Source organism: Pteropus alecto, unplaced genomic scaffold (genome assembly GCF_000325575.1).
Source record: "Pteropus alecto unplaced genomic scaffold, ASM32557v1 scaffold40, whole genome shotgun sequence".
Taxonomy (NCBI): Eukaryota; Metazoa; Chordata; class Mammalia; order Chiroptera; family Pteropodidae; genus Pteropus; species Pteropus alecto.
The window spans coordinates 20825580-20849330 of NW_006431919.1; the positions used below are offsets into that span (position 1 = coordinate 20825580).

The 23751-nt window shown below is 52.9% G+C and overlaps 1 protein-coding gene and 1 pseudogene across 3 annotated transcripts in view; both read right to left on the reverse strand.

Annotated features, from left to right (window-relative positions):
* On the reverse strand, positions 1-119 carry LOC112475366 (annotated as a pseudogene).
* Positions 120-3139: 3020 nt separating this feature from the next.
* The window catches only part of WIPI2 (WD repeat domain, phosphoinositide interacting 2), a 28781-nt gene continuing 8169 nt past the window's right edge, over positions 3140-23751 (reverse strand). Inside the window, exons 3-12 of one of the 3 annotated variants that reach the window (XM_025043136.1) lie at positions 17615-17784; positions 16257-16353; positions 15802-15899; positions 15353-15445; positions 12548-12618; positions 10546-10653; positions 9499-9663; positions 8745-8852; positions 7850-8007; positions 3140-7028 (exon numbers count right to left, since the gene is read on the reverse strand). In XM_025043136.1, the coding sequence (XP_024898904.1) occupies positions 6916-7028; positions 7850-8007; positions 8745-8852; positions 9499-9663; positions 10546-10653; positions 12548-12618; positions 15353-15445; positions 15802-15899; positions 16257-16353; positions 17615-17784 (1181 nt within the window). In that variant the 3' untranslated portion in view covers positions 3140-6915. The remainder of the gene's footprint in view (positions 7029-7849; positions 8008-8744; positions 8853-9498; positions 9664-10545; positions 10654-12547; positions 12619-15352; positions 15446-15801; positions 15900-16256; positions 16354-17614; positions 17785-23751) is intronic. The other 2 variants (XM_025043138.1, XM_025043137.1) reach the window with 2 other exon arrangements.

Below are 23751 nucleotides of genomic sequence, written 5' to 3' on the forward strand. Positions count from 1 at the left end.
CGCCTACAGCACCGGGTCTTCCTAGGTGGTCTCCCATCCAAGTACTAACCAGGCCCGACCCTGCTTAGCTTCCGAGACCAGACGGGATCGGGCTTGCTCAGGGTGGCGTGGCCAGAGACTTATCTGGTTATTTAAATGGCGAGACCAAAGGGCATGGGAGGGGACATGTGGAGACCTGGTGTCCTCCTATTTCCAAAGTGACAAAGGTGGCACCCCAAATAGAAAGTGCGGCTTGCCAGGGTCCTGTCTGTGTCCCAACAAAGCAAAGGACCCGGGTCAGAAGAGAGCACCGGACACCATCAGGCTTCACAGGCAACAAGAAACGCAAACTGCCCAGAGTGTACAGGCAAATTGAGTTTGTACAGTTCTATGTGGCAGATTCAGAAATTTTCTGAAAAATGTATTTAGCTGGCATACTCTGAACACATCCCCTGGGAGCATGTGACTGTGACTGCCACAGTCAACAAAAGGCCTTTTAATTCCCTTCATCTATTCACGGAATCTACCGAATATTTATGGATCGTAAACAAATTATCTTGTATTCGAGGAAACTGCAGCAGGGATGGTCAGAGGGAGGGACCCTCACGAGGCTGAGGCGGGACTGGACGGCAGGGAGCAATCGCCCTGCAAAGCGACCGAGACGGGGGAGGCGCCTGCCGTTGGCCACCGAGAGCCCAGCGACAACATCCCCAACCCTGAACACAGGCACGAGCCACACTGCCATGGACAGTGTCTGCGTCATTCCACAAGCCCTAACCCCCAAGGGCACAGTACCAGGAGGGGCGTCTGGGAGGGGCTTGGGTCAGGAGGGTGCAGCCCTGTGAATGGGATCAGGGTTCTCCCAAGAGGCCCACACAGGGGACAGCGTGACTGGGGAGCCGACCGCTGCGGTGTAAGGGGTGCCAGGAGGGAGGGGACTCTCGTGTGGAGACGGCTGCGGAGACAAAGGAGGGACACACGGCACCTCGAGTGCCCAGGGCAGGGAGGGTCTGGGAAACACGGGGACGGTTTACACACGGAGACGGCACATGAGGTTTCCGCTTCCCTCTTGTCGCCCTCCCGGTCACCTTGTGCATTTTCCTCCTGGGAGTTGTTCTAATGAGCGCACTGGCCAAGCTCCTGGGCTGCTCAGCCCCAAGGACGTCACCCCAGCCGGCCCCACAGATGCCCGCACAGGCTGGTGGCTGAGAAGGGGGCCAGCTGAAGGCGCCCCTCTGGCCCCCGCAGAGCCACGGCTCCTGGTCCGAGGGCTGAGGGCAGGGACCACAGAGGTGGTGTCGTCTCCCGTCCAGGTCTGACAACCGTCCACCCGTAAGGAGAACCTACCCCGCAGGATTCCCAGGGGGGGCCTGCAACTAACGCCTGTCGACCGAATGAGGCTTTCGTATTTTCAAATGTATTTTCACTTTTATTTAGGAAAGAGCAGTGGATCATAGAACAATAGGACACCTCGGGCTGCTGTCACAGGCAGAGGGAGCGAGCGTCATGGAGTGAGCTGGAGGGACCAGTAAATGCTAAGAACGGGGTAGAGACAGCCGAGTTCAAAACCCACCAAGTTCATGACGACATAATGCACCTCTCGTGGCCCCGCCCATCTCCCGACGGAATGGCGGTGAGGAACTGTCCCGTCAGAAAGCACCCCAGCGGTGACAGGGCCCCGCCGTGCGCCCTGCCCCAGGCAGTGCCCAGCAGCATTCCTCCGCTGCCTCAGTCCCACCTGCCCTTCAAGAGGTCATGACCTCCAAAACCCCGTTCCCTCAGGATCTAGCTAGTGACAATGGATCGTGCCCTGGCATTTCTTCCCGAGGCCACAGGATGAGCAAGGACAAGCCCAAGGAGAGCCGGCGACCAGCAGCAACACGGAACTCACGTGAACGACACGAGAGCTCCATTCTAAAGCCCCCCAGTCACTGTCCCCATCGCCACAGGTACAGCAAGGGCAGGTGGGGAGTAACTTCCAGGGGCTGCTTTGTAAAACCTCATTGAACCGAAGGGCTGTCTGGGGCTCTCTGCGAAGCTGGCTCGAGCCGTGAGTCCCAAGGGCATCGTTTCAGAAGATGGTCGGAATTTAGGCCGCTCTCTACTTCACACGCTCTTGGCCTGGAACCAAAGTCAACACCTGGAAAGGTTTACGGAGTCTCGTGGGTTCCCCTGAAGACGGAAGTGCTGCTCAGTGTCCCCTCAACCAGGACAGTGGCTTCGAGACACACGGGCGCCATGAGACAGTTGCTCTGAGGTCTCAGGGTAGGGATGCGACTCAGGCTGCGACTGGCTCCGGTCAGCAGCTCCCCTGCTACTACCACTGCGTATCTTATCAAGCAGGACACAAAACGGACATGTCTCAGCTTGTGAAATTAAGGAACGAATTCTCCGACCTAGAGAGAAATTTGTGACAAAGCAACTCTGTGCACAGAAGAACATGTTTCTAAAAGCCGCCGCCAAGCTAGCTCTGCGTTTAAAGTGATGCTTTAACCAAAACCTGGAAGCAAGCAGCCATGCAGCCGGTCCCCGGCCTGTCCCTAGCGGGCCAACCACCTGCCTGGGGGACACCGCTCACTGGCTTCCTCCTTCGTCCCGCGGGGCTCAGACTTTTCACACTCTTCCAGACGAGGCCAAGAATGCTAGCAGAAAGGAGTGTATTATCTATTTCACAAAAGACGAAAATCTGTTCTGGATGAAACCTTTGTAAGGTTTCAGTCTGGCTACAGGATTCTGATATTCGGAACAATGTCCTAAGTAGAATTACAGTGCATTTAAATCATGGTACAAATGAGAAGCACAGACTGTGACTAAGCAACGAATCAATGAAGAAAAAATTAGAATACAGGTTTTAATTTCTTAATGCAGTTACAAAACGCTCACAACGGAGGACTCCCCAGACTGGATGGGCAGGGGGGGCAGTCGAGAAGCACGCTCCCCCGTGCCAGACACAAACGCACACGCCCCACACGTACCGACAGCCGGGTACAAGATGTCGTCAGGAAGCACGTTTACCTGTGCCAGACACAAACGCACACGCCCCACACGTACCGACGACACACACATCGGCTCACCTAACAAGGAAACGTGAGGAGTCGTCTCATCACAGCTCAGAAAAGGAAACAATACAGGGTTGAGGAATCAAAACAATCCCTTTAAGTTCGCGCTTCAAAAAGATTTAATATTTCCAAATAAAAGACTTTCCTGGTCAGATACCAGGGAAGATAAGAAGGGCTGGCCACGCCCCAAAGTCCATTTTCTTTTTGTGCTTCACAAATCCACAGAATGAAAAGGTACAACATGGGCCAAGAGTTATGATCCGGGTAAGAACTAAAACATACATCAGTGAAATCCACCTACTTGGTAATGAACTATCGTTATGTAGTGTCCACAAGAACTTACTCACAGAGAGGACTCCATGTGACTCTCCCACGCACGCCAGCGGCTCGAGTGCCCTTGCTTTTCACATGTGACACTGCAGAACCCGAACCCAAAGTTCCCCACCTGCCCATCTTGAGTCTGAGAATTAAGTACACTTGTAAAAGAACGTATTTGGATTTTCAGCTGTGCTAACTAGTGTCACATACACATTTTACACAAGGGATCCCGTCACCCCTCGCATGCAAGATACGGTCTACAGAGGTTTAGGATAGGGGACAAACAGCGAGCATAAACACACACGGCTCCCGTCCAGCGACACCATCACAGAACCATGGCGGACAGCGGAATGAGCCAGGAACACGCTTCCGGTCACCGACTCCGCTTTCCTTGCTGTGACCGCGCACTGCTGGTCTTCTCCGTGTGTGCCCACTGCTGGCCGTGGCGAAGAAATCCTTTCTCCTCTCTGCTCTCCACATGACCTGTGAGAAGACAGAGCACGAGACTCGCTCCTCGCCGGGAGCTGCAGCTGTGAAGTTCCGGAGGCCCCTGGCAGGGCCGGGCCAGCTGCTCAGGGTGAGCTAGTGTCCCATCCCGGCCGGAAGGGGACTCACTCTGGGACAAGGTGCCATGTCTGGTGGCCGCAGCCTGCTGGCCGCAGCAGACAGTGCTCAGTCTGCCATACTGCAAGTCCCCCCAACCCCAAACTGGACGGCCAGGCCGGCTTCTGTTCCTAGAACGCAGGGTCGCGAGGGGGCCGCCCGTGACCTCAAGCGGGAACTGCACTTGTCATTAGTTCACTGTTCTCACGAGCTTCGTGTTCAGCAACCGGTACTGAGTAATAACGACCCATCTAATTCGCAAAACCAGTTTCTGTTTCAACATTTAAGGGGCGCCCGCCGCAGGCCGGGCACTGAGCTGGGCACCCGCAGTCCACACGTGCTCGCCGCCCTGCGGCTCTGCGAGGCCAGGCTCGCGCCCACTGTCCAGTCCGGGAGACCGAGGCCGCCGGGTGGTAGAATCGGGGCCTGAATCTGGGTGTCTTTAACTGCAGGTTCAGTCCAGATCGGGGCTCCATTCTCCAGAAAACACGGCCGGCCGGCCCCAGTCCTCGTGGGTCCCTGAAGTCCATTTCCGGGTTTGGTCTCCTACTCGCCTCTAGAAGACTCTTTTTTTTGAAGTTTGGAAAAATACGACGTAATGAAAAAAAAATATTGGTGTACAGTGTGGGGTTCAGCACACGTGTTCTGTAGGGTCCGGCTGGAGCCCCTTCCCGTCTGCGTCCCTGGCACAGCAGGAAGTGTCCCACCTGTGACCACCTCATCGGCCCCCATTTCCTCCTCCGAGCTCAGGCCTGCGGTGACCCTCGGGCACAAAGGAAACAGGCGAAGGAAAAATGGAGGGTGGGTGCCCCTCCACGGTGACCAGCCTGCAAACACAGACCGCCTTCGGTTCCTCTCGACCGTGAGCCCTCGGGTCCCCCTGCCTAGGGTCCGGCACGGAGGGCGGGCGGCCTGTCTTTTCCTCGCTGCCCATCTCAAAGGTGAGGAAACAGGAGCTCACAGAGGGGCGAGATTCCCCCACGTTCCAGGACCATCGCGCCCAGACGGACGGAACCACGTGCCCTGGACCGTGAGAAGCCGGGCAACGGAGAGCCGACTCCCCACATCGCCCCACGTGCGAAAGGCGGCGAGCAGGCACCAAGGGCAGGAGTCTAACACGTCACAGGTAAGGCCGTCCTCTTTGGTCACCAGGAAACCTTAGCTTCGGCCTCGTGTCGTCATGGACACCTCTGACACATTCCCATAAGCACTCGCTCTGGACAATGTGCCACCAAACAGAGTCCAAGGCCTGGTTCTAGGGGCACAGTGGAGAGTGCTCCAGGTCTGACACAGGTAGACTGCCCTGCTCAGGCCCTCGCAGCTCCTTGGACAAAGGGCCGCCGTGCTCAGTGCTCGGCAGATGCCCATCCTCATCAGATCTGTCACTGTGGGTCTCGTTTCGTCAGGGATCCGCTGACAGACATGCTGCAGGTTTCAGAAGGAAGCTTAGTGTGTCCACCTTCATCTCTGATGGACACAGCACCGATGCTGCCGCCATGCGTGACCCGTGTCCAGACCCCTGCCGCGGTCAGCGCTCACGCGAGGTGCCTCTGCCTTGGGCTTTCACCCTAAAACCACCACCGCACACGCAGCCTGAGGTGCACGCACTGACCCCGAAGCCGGGGACTGCAAAGTCGGGTTAGCTCAACCAAGCCCCTCTGCCTCTTACGACACCTCAACGGCTACGACCCAGACACGAACGTGACCTGAGACAGACACCTACCTCTGACCTGCTGTCCAGAGCCCTAAAAAGGGCGGACCAGTGAAGTATCTCTGCCTTGTCACCTCTACCCTTAACCGTCACAGTCCAAAAAATCCACAACGGTCCTTCATGCCGCTAACTACGCTCACGTTCCCTCGAAACGTGACCTGCGTGTGTGTTGGTCTGGAATGCAGAGTTTGAGGTATCTGAGGTTTAAATTCTGTAAAAACGAAAAGGAAAGCCAGGCACCGCCTCGCAGCACTTTGCCGAACAGTTTCACAAGATTAAAACAGAAAAGGCACAGACGACCCTTGAAGGCGGTGTTCACGGCCGACTTCCCTCCCGTGTCTCCACCCGTCTCTACCACGCCCGACACAGGCACGAAGAGCCGCAGAGGCAGTGGGGCCTCGAGGGAAGAAGACAACTCAGGACTCATCACGTTTTAACTCTGTGCTATATGGGCATAGAAATAGCTACAAACTGCACCCCCCCCGCAAAAAAAAATAAAAAAGATTAAAGACAGACCAGAAAATTTAATTATACCAATGAGGCCACCTTCCTTCGCTCCGGCATTGCCAGGCATTCTTTCAAGTTCACTCACTGTCAGAAGGAAAGAGTTTTAGCATCAGAAAGAACCTCTCTCTTCCAATCCCACATGGAAATTAAGATCAGAAACACAAGTCCACCACGGAAGAAAGCCCAGAATAGTCCAATTTGGAAAGAATTTAATTAACAAAATTAAGCGAAAAACATGGCCGAGGCGGGGCTCTGGGGGAGAGGACCCCTCCCCGTGGCCGCCGCCCACCCCGGCCCTGGGGTCCCTGGCCCTGCCCCAGCAGAACCGGCCCCCCAAGCAGCCCCGCTCTGCACGGCGTGCGCTCTCGTACGTACAGCTTGTCCAGCCACACGACCACGACTGGGCAGCGAGTGGCCGCTAGCTGTCCTACGCTGGCTTGGCACATTAACGCATGCAAAGCAAGGAGGTTTCAAGGGCTTGACCAAATAGTTAATTTTGGCAAAAAGAGAAAATAAACAGAAAGCTAAAATTCATAAGCAGGATTAAAAGCCACTGAAGTGAAAACCACGTACTCCTCAACAGTAGAAGACAAACTACAGCTACAATCTTTTTTTTTTTTTTCTTTTTCGGTCTCTGCCATCCTCTCCCCGAACTGGTTAAAGTTCATAGCAGCATAACACAAAGTCCTCTGTCAAGCCAGTGTTCTCCGCGCTGGGGTCAGAGTCCACAGGTCAAGTTCAGTCCGTCCGAAGAATCATGGGAGGATGCTCGCTGTCCTCCCCCAGCCGCAGGGCGCTGGCTTCGTCTTCCAGACAAGTGCCACCCGCTGCACCCAGCTCGTCTGTGTAGGCTGCAAAGAGACAGTGCGTCACCTCAGGCTGGGGGGTGGAGCAGCAGAGCCCAGCAGCCAGGCCAGAGGCTGGACTGGGCACACGAGGGCGTTTATAAACAGCAGCCCACACGGAGACTCAATTTTCAACTCTCTTCTAATGAACTTTCTGCAGCCTTAGGCAGCTCAAGATTAAGTACTTTATTTTCCAAAATTTGTAAACGTGGAAAAGTACGTGGGGCTTCCTGTCGGGCAGGCCATACATCTCCCTCACTCAACAGAAAGACTGGCAGCACTTCGCGAACTGGTTATGTGGGATGCTCAAACGTTAAGGACACCAGACGCTTGGGGCATCATCGAACTGAAAGGCCACCTCATTTCAAAGGGTAACGGTGACTCCCCCATCTGTACGCTCACCAGCCAGCTTCTGCGGCAGGAGGCCCCTGGACGCAGGCCGGTCCTGCTGCAACCCTCCCTCCTCACAGGGCCCCGGCGCCAAGGGGTGTCCCATGCATATTCAATGAATGACCACACAGGCCACAGGGTAGAGACTCAAAATAAACACTTGACGGTGGTAGGTTTAGGGTCATATTTTAGCTGAGAAGCAGCAAGCCAGAGCAAAATTTACGTCCACCCAAAGCAGCCTTAGCCACGATGACTACTTTTCATCAAAGAGGAAGAAAATGAATTTGGCCCTGAGAGGCCTTGAATAGCCAGTACACAACGGCCTGCCCCTGTCTGCGCTGTCACTGCCCGCCAGCAGGAGGCGGCGGGCCGGCAATTGTGATAAGGGCGGAAAGCACTGAGCATGAGCTGTGGCGGGAGATGCTGGCAGAATTTACCTTCCAGGTTTGTGTCACAGCCCTTACCAAGTCTGGTCGGAGATGCAGGCATGTGAGTACCTTTGGCTACAGCCGTGCTGTAGGTCTGAGTGACTAAGGGGCAGTCGTGAGAGGCGGAGTCTAAGATTTCATTGGTCGTCTCCACACTGCCATCCAACCTGGAAAAGACGAGAAACAAGACCAGTGAGGCTGGTCCGGTGCGACCTGGAGGGCCAGACCAGCAGCAACAAAGGCAAGAAAGGCCACCTGCCAGGACACTCGCATGTGTTCGTAACCCTACGGTGACTTGAAAATAATTCCTGTGAATGGGTTCACTTGGACTTTTACACGGACAGTCTAATGGAAAGCAGCTATACCTAGTGAGAAAGTCTTACTTCACTTTTAAGTCTGATGACCACGAACAGCATTCGCTATATGAAATATCACCCCCGACTTCCACCCCAATTATAACACTATCATAGTATCGTTGTTATAACTTCTGAATAATAATAAAAAGCAAAAGCAGAACATTGAACTGCACTTTCCAATTAAATATTAATTCCTCCTTTTCAAAGAGAAAATCTCTCTCAGTGAGAGGCTCTCAAAACACGTGCGCCGCACTGTGACGACGCCGTGTGCATCGGCCCTTTCTCATGAGACGATCCCCAGGGGAGGGCCTGGGTCCCCCTCTGCTGCTGCCATCTCTGAACGAGGACACCGGCAGGGGCGTGGGGAGCGGGACTCTGTGCCCACAGTAAGTTGTCTGGGACAGCATGGCTCCCCAATGGCACGGCCACACTGGATGCGTCCCTTTGTGTCCCTGGCTTTCAAGGGAATGGACATACACGCAGGTGCCCGATGGCAGATGGTCACACGGAGAGCACCTGGGGCGGCAGTGGCGGCGAGGTCCACTTACTTGTGCTGTTTCATCAGGGTGCACTCGCCTCCTTCCTGGGGGTCCAGGTTGTACATGTACAAGTAGCCATCAGAGGCCCCAACCAGCAGCCGGGGAATCTTCTGAATTCTAGGGAGAATGAGCAGCAGCCACGTTCCAGGACCACAGCACTCACAGTCCTCGTTAAACCTGCAGCCTCGCCTCCGGCACGGCCAGGGGATGTCCCTCCACCCTCCGACAGGCACAAAATACATTTCATGTGCTTGACACACTGCGTACGGTTGGATAAAGACCATGTCCACTGCACTACCCGAGGCCGTGACATCAAGGCTAAGGTGTGCTTCATGTGAACAAACACAGATGCCCACAGGAGACTAGTTGGGGACACAATCAGTTTCAGGGTTCTCCGCCTACTTAGGGTAGATACTTTCAGACAAATTCCTTCTGTGCGTCTGCAGCTGCCCAGAGAGCCCGGGACCATGAGACACCGCTGGTTCTGCAGGCCCGAGGGGTAAGGCTGGACAATGTCCAGGGTTTTGACCTAATGACACTTTTTCACGAACATTCTACACACTCTCAAGAAAACCAAAGGAGAGAGATGTTTGGCGTGAGAACACTGCAGAGGAAACAGCCACGTCGGACAACGCGTTCTCATGCCAAACAGGAGCACTCTGCAGACTGTCCTTGGGCCCGGAGAAGTGTCAGGGAACCACGCTGGCCACCATCTCTGGGTGTCCTTGGGCAAAAGGGAGGGAGTCTGCCCGCCCCTACTCACGTGGCTAGAGAGCAGATGTTTTTGTGGCCACAGAAAGGCAGGCGGACTGTGGCAAAGGCTCTGCCCTGGTTGAACATTTCTGTCACTTGGGAGGGCAAGTAGCTGGTGGAAGCCATGAGAACCTTCCCGAAGTAGCCGGTCCAGGTGGTGGGCTCCTCCTGAGGTCTAGGAGGGAAGTCACCAGACACGAAACTCACTGAGACAAACCGTCCCACCTGCGCAGAGGCCGGGACCCGCTCTGAAACCCGACAGCTGGAGGGCTGCAGACAACCATGACCTCTCGAGACCCTGGGACGTTAGAGCATGCGTCCCTGGAAGGTCGGAGGAGAGGGCCACTCAAGCGTCTGAGCCTGGAAGGGCCATGTTCCTCCCGAGGTCACGGCCAACGATCTGTGGCAAACGTGAGGATGTATAGGGCCAAATCCACGATCCAACCCTGATCTTTTTAACAGGAAGTCTCTAAAAACCGTAAAAGCACAAATTTCAAAGTCATTTTCCTATAGCCCCTTTACGCTGCTGTTCATCTTGTACATATTTGTATGTTACTGTAAATGCTCCTTTGAGTAAGACAGTATACACTAAACACTATCGATCCTAGTGGGATGTCTTTTTAAAACTCAAGAAGAGAAAACATAGGAACCACCCCTTCACCGCACATACCCCTTTCAGTAACACGACTTAGACTGCATTAAAAACGAGAAGCCCTCACGGGCGGGCTGGAGATGAGTGTTCCCTCCAATGGGCACTCCGCTCACACGCGCCTGTGTGTGTACGGCACGCGCTGAGGTGGACGTCTGCGCCCACCCAAAGGCAGCCACCTTCACCCCCACGCTACGCCTCACGCCGAGCACACTTCCCACAGCAGACGGTCACCCTGCGGGACAAACCCCTTCTGCTGCGGAGTCTAGATCTGGTGACACGGATCCTAGAGCCAGCGCCAGGGTCTCTGTTAGCAGAAACGTGAGACGGCAGGACAGTGCCCGTGCTCACACTTTGACGCAGTCAGCGCTCTGCAGCTTTTTAAACAGATGTATCTTCGCAACTCACTTTTCTTTCACGGTCTCGAGTTTGAAGATGTGCACAGTCTCAGTGTTGCTGGAGGCGGAGAGGAACATGCCGTCCATGCTGAAAGCCAGGGAACAGATGCTCACACACCTGGGGGACAAGGTGAAGGGGTCGGAGTTATGCCGCCGCCCAGAAACGCTGAGGGTGACCAGCAACCTTCCCGAGGGACTTTTACCTAAAGCCACAGAGAAGAAAAGCCCCCATAACGGGCACACTTTCTTACTGGCATTTTTCTCACTCCTCTCTAGTCATTGTCTCAAAAACGTTTCTGAGAAAAAAATGTTTGAAAAGTAACAAGTAAGAGAAATTCTTTAATATATCTTTAAACAGCCAAAAACAGCCAATTTTCTTTAAATTAAAGCAATCCTTAACATGCGACAGAGTAAAGTGGCAACCTTGATAACGTTTAAGAATAGAACTTTCAACACGCTGTCTTTACGAAATGTCTCAAAAATCTCTGTAAAAATCCTAAAGCCACCAAAGAAAAGCTCCTTTCCTCATGACCCGAGAAACACGCGCAAGCCCGTCACAGGTCTGCGGAGAGCTCACAGGTCCCAGGCCTGCACCGAGCTCCCGGACACCGTGGGGACAGCTCTCTACAGGAAGGTGTGTGTGCAGGTGTCATGTTAGCTGCCAGCAAAGGAGAGCCCACGAGCCACGTGGAAAGCTCTGTGGAAGCACGGGAGGGGACGACTACTCCTGCCGGACGGTGGGGGACGGTCCTCTGGAGGGACACCCGGCGCAGACCACGGGTTCAGGAGCCGGCCAGCTCACCAACACGACAGTCCACGCCCAGGACACAGCACACACAGACCCGCGTGGAGACAGAGCTCAGCCGCTCTCTGAACGGCCACAGGGCACGGGACACAAAGAGGGGGGTACGTAAGGGAGTCAATCCCATCGGCAACGGTGGTCCGAGGGTTCCAGGGCGCGCTACTGATGTCCACGTCCTCAAAGAGCCTGCGCTGGAGATGGAGACAGGCCCGCGGGGGCCGAGAACTGGGGCTGAGGGCGATCTGAACAGGGCGGGAGGAGGGTGGTGGTGATTCTACCAAGGGAAGACACGTGAGCAGATGGGCTCATCCTGGCCGGTCGTGCCCAGGGTCCAGGGGACAGGAGAATCATGGGAAGCCTCAGGAAAGCAGCCCGGGTGACGCATATGCCAGCACGCGGGCAGACGACACGGTTTAGGAGGGGCGAGGCGAGGTTCCGGGCAGAGACGAGACACAGGAGGAAACATAGCAGCAGCAGCAGCAAGAGAGGAACCGTCTAGACAGGTGTGGAGGGAAAGCAGGGGGATGGGAAAGAAACACGAGGACATAGCAGCGGGAGGAGTGGGGGTGGGGGGCCTGGGAACCAGAGCCTTAGAGATCGAGTGCTGCTGAGCAAGGTCACACAGCCTTAAGAGGCCCTGGAATTTGGCGCGAGGGCCCTGCAGCAGAGGGTCCAGGAGTAACCGGCAGAGCTGCCCGCCCCCGCCCCAGCAGGATGGGCAGAGAGAGCTAGGAACAGCCCGGCTAGGCCTGCAGACAGCCGGATGGGGAGGGACCGCCACACGGCGACTTACGGTTTTTTTAAAGAAAGAGCCAAAGCCACTTGTTGGGGTGAAAGGGGAGATGGGGCATTGGCTACAGGTTGTCCGAGTAGAGGACAGGGACAGGAGTCTGCTAACCAGGTCGCAAGTCCTCAGCCTGCCACTTCAGAGCATCGAGAAAGGAGCGCGGCCCGGAGGGCCTGGCCACGCGAGCCCCTCCGCACTCCCAGGCCGTCTGGCCACAGCTCCGCGTCCCAGCGGACCACAGACAAACGAAACCCAGCCTGCTTTACAGAAACGTCCCTTAACCTCCCACGACCATCTGGCCGGGCTGAAACGCCTGCCACTCCCGCATGCTCCGTTCACACAGCTCCACTGGGTCCCAGGGAACGTCCCACTGGAGCCCGAAGGGAGGCCTGGAGACCCACCCTGGGGGTCTGTGGACTTTACCTCTTAACTCCTCTCCGGAACTCAAAGAGTTTCTGTCCTTCTGGAATGGAAAATACCCTAATCACGGTCCCCTGTGATAGGGAAAAAAGGAAAGAAAAAAGAATTTCAGCTGCGTAAGAGATTTTTCCTATTTCTTTCCTGCCAGACTGTAAATGAAACACGGGGCACGTCCTTCAATGACAGTGTGCCCGGGCTGGTGTGCAGGTGTCTGAGGCCCTCCGCCCTGCCCCGCCACAAGCCACCCGGGCCCTTTGCACACACACCTGCACACCTGTTGCCACGAGCACACGAGAACCCTCCCCTGTTCACTATTAAATCTTTAACAAGTCAACTCGCTTTAACTCACTATTTATTCTAAACACTAATAGCCTGGAGTCAAAAAGGTGGACTATAGCAGTTTTATTTTTTCTAAGTCAGCTGGGGTTTAAACTATTACAATCAAACCCTTTCAGCATGTACCCCGTGTGCTGGGAAGCACCCCGACTTCACAATCTGGTGAAGTTGGAGGCCCCACTGGTGTCCTTTGTGGCCACTGTTACCGACCCCGGGAACTGATTAGCTGGACGTGTTACCTAACTGCCTGAGACGGAACCAGTGCAGAGCTGCAGAACGGCGAGACCCCCACGGAGGAAAGTCCCACTGACCAAGACGAAAGGGGACATGGATAAACAGTGAGCTATGGCATCTCCCCGCTCGGAAGGAGACAGTTTGAGGATGTTGATCTGCCCCGCGCCCTCTATTTCCCACCTCTGGGAACATCCGTGGGGGTCTGTGGGTCAGCAGGACAGGACCTGAACATCTGGGAAGGTAAGAAGAGCCGAGGACTGAACCCAGATGGTGCTTTCACCCCCTGGATGTGAAAGGGACACCAGCAGGCCACCGCACTGAGACGGCGAGGAGGACACGACAGGCCCGGGGTGCTACCCAGCCGTTAGCAGGCTGCGGGCAGTACGCGTCCCTCTTTGAAATGGTCTTTAAAGATAGTCGACGCTCTCTGGACTGAAGGACACCAACTGAGTCTGTAATTCTTGGGAATTAGGGGCATAAAACAGTGCATTCATAGACAAAAATAACCGTGGGAAAAGTTCTGTCTTTTGTAGCCTAAAGTTTTAAATTTAGAGAGAGAGAGATATATATGTATTTAAAGGCATACCTACTGTGCAACATTAATTAACTACAAGTTGTTGGTCACAGATTGCCTGCAGTATCCTGAAGGCAAGATGAAGCCACACACGTCAGTGTGGCCCTGGGACCTAGTACACAGCAGGGCTAAGAGGACATTGGTGGTCTAATCCTGCAAACTAAGAGGATTCTGTTTAAAAGCAAATCAAATATAGCCCGGAAAAGAATTTCCATTTTTAATGACCTTGAAATTCCATAAAGTGCTTTAGCACCTTCCTGAGACCTAATAAAAACCATAAAGACAAGACTAATAAAAACTGTAAAGATAAGACTTTGATTAATCAAGAGATAACAGTTTCACGGCCATTTTGTTGCTCCCACGGGAGAAGAAAGGACCGGGTGACACCATGATGGCCCAGCACACTGTTTAAAAGCCAAGTCGGGCTTGGAGTTTGATCCCTCTGTTCTGCCCAGCTGGGCGACCCTGGGCAAGCTACTTAACCTCTCTGAGCAATCAGCAGAAAGCAGGAAAACGGTCCCCTTGCTGAGGGGCTCAAATGAGACAATGAACACAAAGGGTCTGGTGTAACTCGTGACCGAAGAGACCCATCAACAGTGACAGCATGAGCACAGCAACTGGCCGCAAAACTCAGGGACAGTGGCCCACGCAGGAGAGTGAAAGCGGGGAGCGGGCCCTCTGCACCGTGTCTGGATGGCTGGTTCGAGGTGGGGGCCCCTCAGGACGGAGCCTGTCTCAAAGTCGCAGTGAGGAAGCGTCAAGGCTACTGGAGAGCAGGTGCCGGTGCTCCGAAGGGAGGACACGCCAGGGGACTCATGTGGCCCCGACAAGGAAGACACAGAACGGACTTTCAAGGAGAGGGACAGCAGGAGGGTCCGCGCGTGTCGCGGGGGCCAGGAGGAGAGGTTCGGATGCGAGGGCTGCCGAAGCCATTCCGTCCTATGTAACCAGCTCTAGGAAAGGCCACGCATCCTTTTAACCCAGAACTTCTCTCTCTGGACTCTCTTATCAGAGATGCATAGAAAAGACTTACACATAAGGTTTAAACACACTACTACCTACAGCGTAAATATTATCATTAACACATGTTTGTTATCGATATATCCTAAATATCAGAAACAGTAAGTGTTGTAACAGGGTGATTAAATCACAGCTGAATACTATACAGCTGTTAAAAGAATTCTTTCCACTTAGCGAAATACAATCTGAGGCAGAGCGGAGAAAGGGGTAAATTACACACACAGCACGATCACAAGTTGGCTGAACGATCAGTAGAATGAAAGAGCGCGCGCTGAGACGTGTTCCGAGCAGCTCCGGACAGAGCCGAGTCTGTCTGACATTTCCCAGCACTTCCTAAGCCCTCCACCGCAGCCTGTGCTGGTGTCCTGACCACGTGCACTGGGCCAGTGTGTGGCTGTGCGTGGCACTCTGGTCTCCTCTGCCCGTGTCTCTGTCTCCTGTCACGAACACTCCCTCGGCCCCACTGTCAGGTGAGCGCCCCTCCCTGGCAGCACGTCTCACAGCCCGACAGGCGGGCGGTCGCCTCTGCCGCTTCTCTGTGAGCTGGTCCACGTGGAGCCGCGTCTGGAAACTCGACTGTGTGAACAAGCTGAAAAGCTCGCTGCAAACTCTGAGCCAGTCCCCCCCGGGCTCGGCAGGCTTACCTTCTCGGAAGCAGTGGCAAGCTTGGTTCCGCTGGCGTCGAAGGCCAGCGCTGCTAAAGGACTGTCGTGAGCCGGGATCATGTTCGCAGCTCTCTGGAAGGGTGAACCAGTGACCGGTGACTGTGCGCAGTGAGACTGCACAGTGCCACCACTGGCCGTGAGGCTGACACCAGTGAGCGGTCACTGAGGCAGGCTCCAGTTAACACGGCACGTGCGTTTGGTTTACCGGGGCCGAGAGGCTGCTCAGAGCCAGAAGGGAGGCGGAGCCCTTCGCCCGGAAGTGTGGCCTCGTGCCCTCCCCCAGCACTCGCTCTGCAGGGCGCAGCGCCCACCGCAGGCGGACCCACGAAGGGGCCAGCAGTGACGGCTGCACTGCTGAGCCAAGGAAACCGGGTGCCAGTGCCCCACAGCACCCCTGCAGGAACAGGGACGTCCGAGAGGACACTCACCAAGTTCACGGTGTCGAAGACCTGCACCTCCCCGATGGTGGCACTGCCGGGGTACGCCAGGTAGCAGTTGTCGTTGTTGATGGACAGTGCACACAGGCCTGTGGGGACACACGGGGGACAGGGCGGCGTAAGAGCCAGAGGGTTCCTTTGTAGCTGTTAGAACACAGAGTATCATCGAACAGGGCCCTGACCCAACCCCGGTCCCGGTTCCACACCCGACTGCCACCTTAGGTGACAGTAGGACTATGAAAACAGGTTAAAGGCCTCTGGGAAGATGACTGAACCAGTGATCTACGTGGTCACAAGACCAGCATCAGAAGGAATGGAGCTGGGTGGAAGGTCCATACGTTTGAAATGTGCCTATATCCGTGGGCCCTGTCAAGGAACAACCCTCTCCCCCACGGCTAGCTTTACAAGGCAGAATGAGAAGAATGCGACTCTCACAGCTAATTTACCTGCTGGGTTTGGGGGAGTCTCCCTGATCGTGTGCAGCACCTTCATGTCCCGAATGTTGTGTATATACAGAGACTCTTCCAGGCACACTATGAGCCGCTAGGAGACGACAAAAACGAAGAAAATCAGACATGAAGAAGGAGCCCAACCCACAGGCTCCCGACCCGATGCTCCGCGTGCCTTCTAGGACACTATGCAGACTGGTCCTCGTGGCAGAGGACGCTGGCCACCACCAGGCGGCTTTCCCGGCTGCGTGCTCCTCATCCACCGGTTAGGTGGTGTTCGGAGCCAGCTGTGCCTGTTCTGCGACACTTGTACTAGGACTTCCAACTCTTCGATTTCGTTCCACGTCACTGAAACTGGTCAACTACAGCTAAGAAAAGCATGTTTTGTTTCCTGGTTTGTTCTTGTTTGGCTTTCACCCCGCCCCTCATGAAAACTAGTTCGAGTGCCTCGGATGGGCTTGGTAATGAGAAACGTGTAGGATTAGGCACGGCAAGATAAAAGGAGAAGCCAAGGGATTTCTTAAAAGTATAAAAACTCATTCCGCACTCAGATTTTCCTGCAGGTGTCCAAGTTCCTGCTGCATTTAAAGATGGATGCAGCTGCAGCCGAGGCCCTGAGGGGAGGGCTGAGGCACGACAGACAGCCTGGCGCGCACGCGCCCTCTGCTACCTGGTACATGGAGGTACCTGGGGACATTTCAAGATTCAAGAGGGTTCAACGTGGTATGCCTCGTAATTTCCCATTTTAACGAACTTTTTCAGTCAACAGACCAATTCCCAGTTTCAGCCACATCAGTGGGCCTCCACGAAGACTGCTCCGCCCAGTCACTGCCCTTCAAGATCCACTAGTGGTGACATGTCTATCCCACATATGGCTGCTTACTCAGCCACCCCTGCAGAAAGCACTTTGCTGTGAACAGAAAATGCTGAAGGACCGGAGGACAGTGCTGCACTCTGTGAGCGAGCCTGGGCCACGAGAGTCCCGTGAATAAATGTGAGCGTGAGCTGCCACATCCACCCGCGGGACCCGACGTGTTTGTGAGTTTCCAGGAAGATGTAAAAAGCAGTCAGTCCTTTGTCTTAAATGAAAACTTAAATTATCAGTTTAAAATAAAAAAAAGAAGATGCTAAAAGATTTTTAAAAGCAACTGGGTCAAGGCAGAATGGTGGGCTGAGGCTAGCAGGGGCATGGCCCAGAGGACCGAGGGACCAGGAACGCCAGCCAAGGACCATTAGCTTTGTCCTAGAGGCGCCAGAAGAAACTAGAATGGCACGGAGGGTCAAAGCCATACCGAAAACCCGCAACATGGGACGGCGCGCACCTGACAATCTGAACCAAAAAGAGTTTCACTCACCTGCCTGTTCAGCTTCACAGCCAGGATCGTGTTGGAGTAGCTGTAGTTGCAGATCTCAGTTCCTTTCTTAAAGTGGCAAACTTTCAGCTTCCTAGGGGCTTTGAGGCTGACGATGGCCACCAAGCTGCTTGAGAACAATCTTTCCACGATGCACACATCTTCAGTGTCAGCTGGATAGGAAAAAAAAAATGTGTATCCATGTCAGCAGGCACAGTCTACTCACACATACAAACACGTGCCTAAGCGTAAGCTTATGCAGAGCAGAGCACCACAGGACTGCATGGTGGGCATCTGGTGACAGGGCTGGGCTGCGGGGACAGCCCCAGAGCAGCACAGAAGTGTGAAGATGAGCTCTGGGGCAGGCAGGCAGACCGGGGTTAAATTCGCCGCTTATAAGCCACAAACCAACCACTCTCAGGGGCTCCCTGCCGGCAAGCCCCCTGCATTCTGCAGTGAGAGTCACCCTCAGCTCCAACGTCACCTCCGCAGGGAGCCTGCCCCCACCCCACTCTGTCAAAGGGAGGCCCCCTAGGTCCTCGCACTGTCCTGCTCACTTCCTCCCAGCAGTCCCTGTAACCGCCTGCACATCTGCCCGCTGGGTGCCCCCACACGCACTCTGGAGGGTGACCCGTACGAGGACAGAGGCGGCACTGCCTGCTCATAGCTGTCCCTCTGGCCTTTACAATGGGGCCTGACCTCTGAGGGACCCCCAAATCGTCTTTGAATGACCCAGTCTTTCTCAGTCTTGTTTTCCTCACGTGTAAAGTGGGGATCACAACTACTCTATGGCACTATTAGGAGGGGATGGTGGGTACCGGCCCAGTCAGTGCTCTACCCCCACCACCTCCCTGCTCCCCACTTTAGGAGGGGACACTCCCTACTCAGAAGACTGGATTAAACACAATGTGCAGACAGCACAGTACACAGAAGCCCCAGGTGCTGTGGATGCTCCACCGACTGCCACACACCGGCTCTCCCGACTCTCCCTGTTTTATCGGTAATTATCTGGGGTTAAGTTCAGATCTAGAAGTAAAGAAAATTCTGGAATGTAGGAAAATTGCAGAGCAAGAGTCCAGATTGTTTCCATATGAAGCCTGTCTACCTGGGCAACAGGAAGTGCACCTGTGTTTCGAGCACATATTCATTCATTCATTCATTCATTCAACAATTCTCCTCAAAGTGATTCCCGATCGATGCAATCCCAAGCATAATCCTAGTCGACATTTTTGTTGGCAATAACAAAGTGATTTTAAAATCAGAAAGGCAAAGGATGTGGAATATCCAAGGCTCTCTAGAAAAACAAACAAACAAAAAAACAAACAAAAAAAAACAAGCCTAAGCTGAAGGGCTTGTACCTTGTCGACTTCAAAATTTAGTACATAAAGAGAGCTACAGTAAACCAGATGGTGTGCTCCCGATATAGAGATGGACAAGTAATCAATGGAAGAGAATAAAGAGCAGAAATAGACCCGTACTTATAGGATTGTTTTGAAGCCACAAAGCAACTCAATGAGGAAAGAAAAATCTTTCTGACAAACAGTGAAACAGGAATCCGTCAGGAAAAAAAATTAGCCCTGACTCATCATACTTGACATTATGCACCAACATTAATTTAAGATGGATCACTGAACTAAACATAAAAGCCAAAACTATAAAGTTTTCAAAGAAAACATTGGAAAATATTTTCATGACTTGACGGTAGGCAAAGGTTTCTCAGAAAGGAAACAAAGTAAAAATCATAAATAAAAAAACAACGGATAAATCAGAGTTCATCAAAATTCAACAGGTTTGCTCAAGACGAGCCAAGCCAGACAGGGAAAAAATAGTCACAAGACTATCTGACGAAGGACCGGTCTCTAGAATAGCTAAAGAACTCTGACAACTTAGGAGACTCTGGTAGTTTCTTAGAAAGAAAAATGAAACCTATGTCCACAGAAAGAGCTGTATGAGAATGTTCACGGCAGCTTTATTCATAACAGCTAAAAACTGGAAAAAGCCCAGATGTCCATCAACAGCAGAACGGAAAAACTGTCACATATCCATACACGCTTGACCCTTGAACGATGTGGGGAGGGGTTAGGGATGCCAACCCCCCTCATAGTGGAAAATCCACACATTTACTTTTGACTCTCCCAAAACTTACTACCCTCAGTGTCTGTGGGGGACTGGCTCCAGAACCCCCTGGACACTGAAACGCAGTGCTCCCGTTCCCTGGATGAGGTGACGCGGACCCACCCACGCAGTCGGCCTCCGCACCCGCGGACTCCCAACCACAGACTGACGACAGCACAGGTGTTTCTTGAAAAAACTCTGCAGAGACGTGGACCACTGCAGTTCAGACCTGTGTTGTCCCAGGGTCACCTGAGACATGCAACACTATGGATAAATCTCAAAACATGACGCTGAAAGAAAACTTATGAAAAAGTACACGCTGCGTTTCTATGACATTCTAGAACAGGCGAACAATCTAGTAGCAAAAACCCAGAACACTGCTGGCTTCTCAAGGGGTGGAAGGGAGCTGGGACTGACTGAGGGGAAGGGGACTTTCCGGAGTGGTGATGGCAAACCTTGATAAAGCGTTCAGGGTACACAGATATATGCATCTTGTCAAAACTCAAGAGTGTTTACTTAAGATGTTACATTCCATCGTATGCAAATATCACCTGAAAATAAAAAAGCAAAAACAATGAACTCCAGTCAGCGATACTCATGCTGAGCATTTAAGGGGCTCTCTCCACTGACGTAAAGAACCAAGGCCTAGGGTGTTTGCTTAGCTTTCCCACTCAACTATAACGTCGAAAAAGTTTTTGAAATTTTAATGATAAAAAGCAGATGAGGTCTCTTCCAGAATTTTAAAACCAGAGGGTGTGTGTGGAGGCAGCAAAGCTATTTTTAACTACAAATAGCCACTGATGAACGTCCACAGACCCATCACCGAGATTTAACGAATGTTAACTTTCTGCCATTTGGTTTCGACTATTTTTTTTTTCTGAAGCGTTGAAGAGAAGCTCATCATCCTGACATTTCACCCCTAAATACACTAGTAAGTACCCCTAAATAAAAAGGACAGGAAAAATATACTTGCCAGCTTGTGACTAAAAGTGGAAAATATCTAACATCACAATAAATTCCAGGTGGGTCAAGTATTTCACGTAAAACACCAAAGAGCTAGAAGATGACACAGGAGACTGTCCTGTGTGCTCTGGAACAGGACGAGCCTTTCTAGCGCTCAGAGGCCTTACAAGGGAAGACAAAAATACCTTTAAACATGCAGAAACTCAAGACTTCAGGACAGCCAAAAAAGACCAGAACCAAGGTCAGAGAGCCAACGACAACCCGGAAGAAATATCTGCAACCCACAGAAACAGCTAACTTGCTTTACGTCAGTAAGAGACAAATAACCCAACAGAAAAGCAGGCAAAGAAAGACACAAGCAATTAAAAAGAGAAAAAGCAAGTGACTACATTAAAAAAATTGAGTTCCACTTCAGTTATGATTTAAGAAATAAAGGCAACGAACACATTTTTTACCCCAGATTCGTCTCACAAGTATTAAAATATTTGCTAATGCCTCGTGTCGTAGGAAGTGAGGAGGCAGGTGCTAATAACCTGTATAAAAACAAATCGGTACTACCTTTTTAAAGGGCAATTTGGCAAGATCTGTCAATTTTAAGTGGTTTATCTGTTGATTCTCTCTCCAACAGCTGTACTCACAGGTGGGCAGAACACAGGTGCGCGCCCAGCAGCCCCACCCCTGCAGGTGTCTCTCTCAAGGGAATGCACAGGCCCGTCCACACGTAACCTGTACACAAACATCCACAGTGGCACCACTACCAACAGCCAGAGAGTGGAAACAACCGGAATGCTGATCAAAACAGCGAAATGTTATTGAACAGTAGAAAGAAATGAAGCCCTGAGACACGCCCCAGCACGCACGGGCCCCGAAAGTGTTCTGAGCGGGAGAGGCCGTTCACACGGGACTCCACTTATCTGAGAGGTCCGGAGCCGCAGCTCTGCAGAGGCAGAAGTAGATTAGCGCCTGCCCAGGGCCTGGCGGGCGCAGGGACACGGGAGCGAGTGCTAACGGACTCAGGCTTTCTTCTGGGGAATGATAAAACTGTTTGAAAATTAGATTTTGGTGGCTTGTAGGGCTTAGTAAATACACCAAGACTCACTGACTCGTACACTTTTGATAGCTCATTTTTATAGCATGTAAGTTACATCTCAAAAGGCTGTTAAAAAACCCCACACAGGCAGACTGTGGTAGAAATTTGAATTCTGGCCAATACATTACTACGTGACGTAAGAAGTACAGGGCGGCAGGGGCTGCAGACACCACGCTCTGCACCGTGAGGAAATGGGTGGCAGAGGCGGACAGGTGGCAGCAGCAAGGTGTCAGGGCGGACCCTGACTGGGACCCTGGGTCCTAGAACACGCCAGGCTGCAAGGAGTCTCTAATGGCCAAAGTCACATACCAGGTATTGGGTTTTCTGGGGAAAACGCCTGTAACTTTCATCAGATTTCCAAAGGAGCCAGGAACCAGAAAAGGCCGAGGCGGCCATCATCACCGGAGCCAACACATTTTTGTCACTACTTAAGAAGTAATAACAACACAAAAAGAGTCACTTCAGAGGCCCTTTAAGTCCTATGGACCGAACGCCTAGGTCTTTTCAGGAACAGACCTTTCCAGAAGCAGCCTGTCTCTATACATTGTCAGTGGCTCGGGGCTCACTGTCTTTCTACGGCACATTTTCATCATACCTCACTCTTGAGGGAATTTTTAAACACACGAGCATACACGGAACCCACAGACCAGAGCAGTCACTCCCCACTAAAGTGAAGGACACAGCTCAGCCCTCCCTTGGAGTAATGTCGCACGATGAATCGATGAATCGGGCCAATGACTGAAGGGCACTGCGATCAAAGGACAAGCAAGAGAAACAAGGCTGCACATCTGTAGTCACTCAAGATGGCCCCTTACTGAGACACCGGCGCCAGCGAGAACTCGGCCGACGGCCAACCAACGCCAGCTTCGGCGACCCCATGTCTGAGGCCTTGCCCTCCGGCCCGTTCTAGGTGGCCGCTGCCCCAGTCTCTGCCAAATGTCCTTCCCGAAGATGACTTCTTTAACATTTAAGAGACTAATTACTTGATTCGAGAAAGAATGTTGTTTTGCTTCTGCTAGTGCTGTTTAGAGCTGACAATGATGAAACTTCTGCAGTGGGAAGAAGGGAAGGACAAAGCCATGACATAACTGACGTCACACACTTCCAAACGAGCCTACCCGTCGGGTGCCTGGCGCTCTCCAGAGATGCGCGCTAAGAGCCCGATGCGGGCAGGTGTGGGCAGAGGGAGCCTGCCGGAGCCCTCCCCCGCACGGCCCATCACCCACGAATCTCCGAAACTGCGCCTCCAGCCGCTGCGGCCTGCCCAATCGCGACGGCCTCACAAAGCACCACTTCTCAAGCCGCACAGCGCAGACGGTGGCCTGGCGAGGCGAGGACCGTCGGCCTCTTGGGAAAAGGCGCTGTGTGTCTCCAGAGGCGCTTCCGTCAGGGAAGGAGTCTCTGCCACTTGTGCCGAGGCAAGAACAGTCGGCTCGCGTTTCGTTTCAGGATGGAATGCCTCATGAGGCATGTTTTCTGAGCTCAGAAACTTATAAAACGCAAGGATACACAATACAGAATCTTGAAAAATCAACTTTTCCTTCTAACCTTCCGTGATATTTCACAAAACAGTAAATCTAGATCCTTTATTTTGCCTAAGTGGGTAGGATTTCATTGCAGTAGTATTTCAGGGCAGAGAGATCGCATATTTGCATATTATTTATCCTCAAACTAACAAAGGACATAGAGAGAAAGAATGAACAGGCACACACAACGGGCAAAGCATACATGAGAGTTCTTGCAACTTTCCCTGAAGTTTGAAATTACAACGATATAGTTAAGAAAGATCTTCCACTGCCTCTGGGCAAAGGTTTTTCTCTTTAAACAAAAGAAGAACAAGCAGTTGTCAGTCTTGTTCCCAAGACCAGCCCTGGCTCATTCTTTCTGGAACGCGACAGGGAGAGCAAAGATCTGATTTTATGACAGATGGTCAAGAGTTATGAGGGATGAGCCAATACTGAGCCCGGGCTAA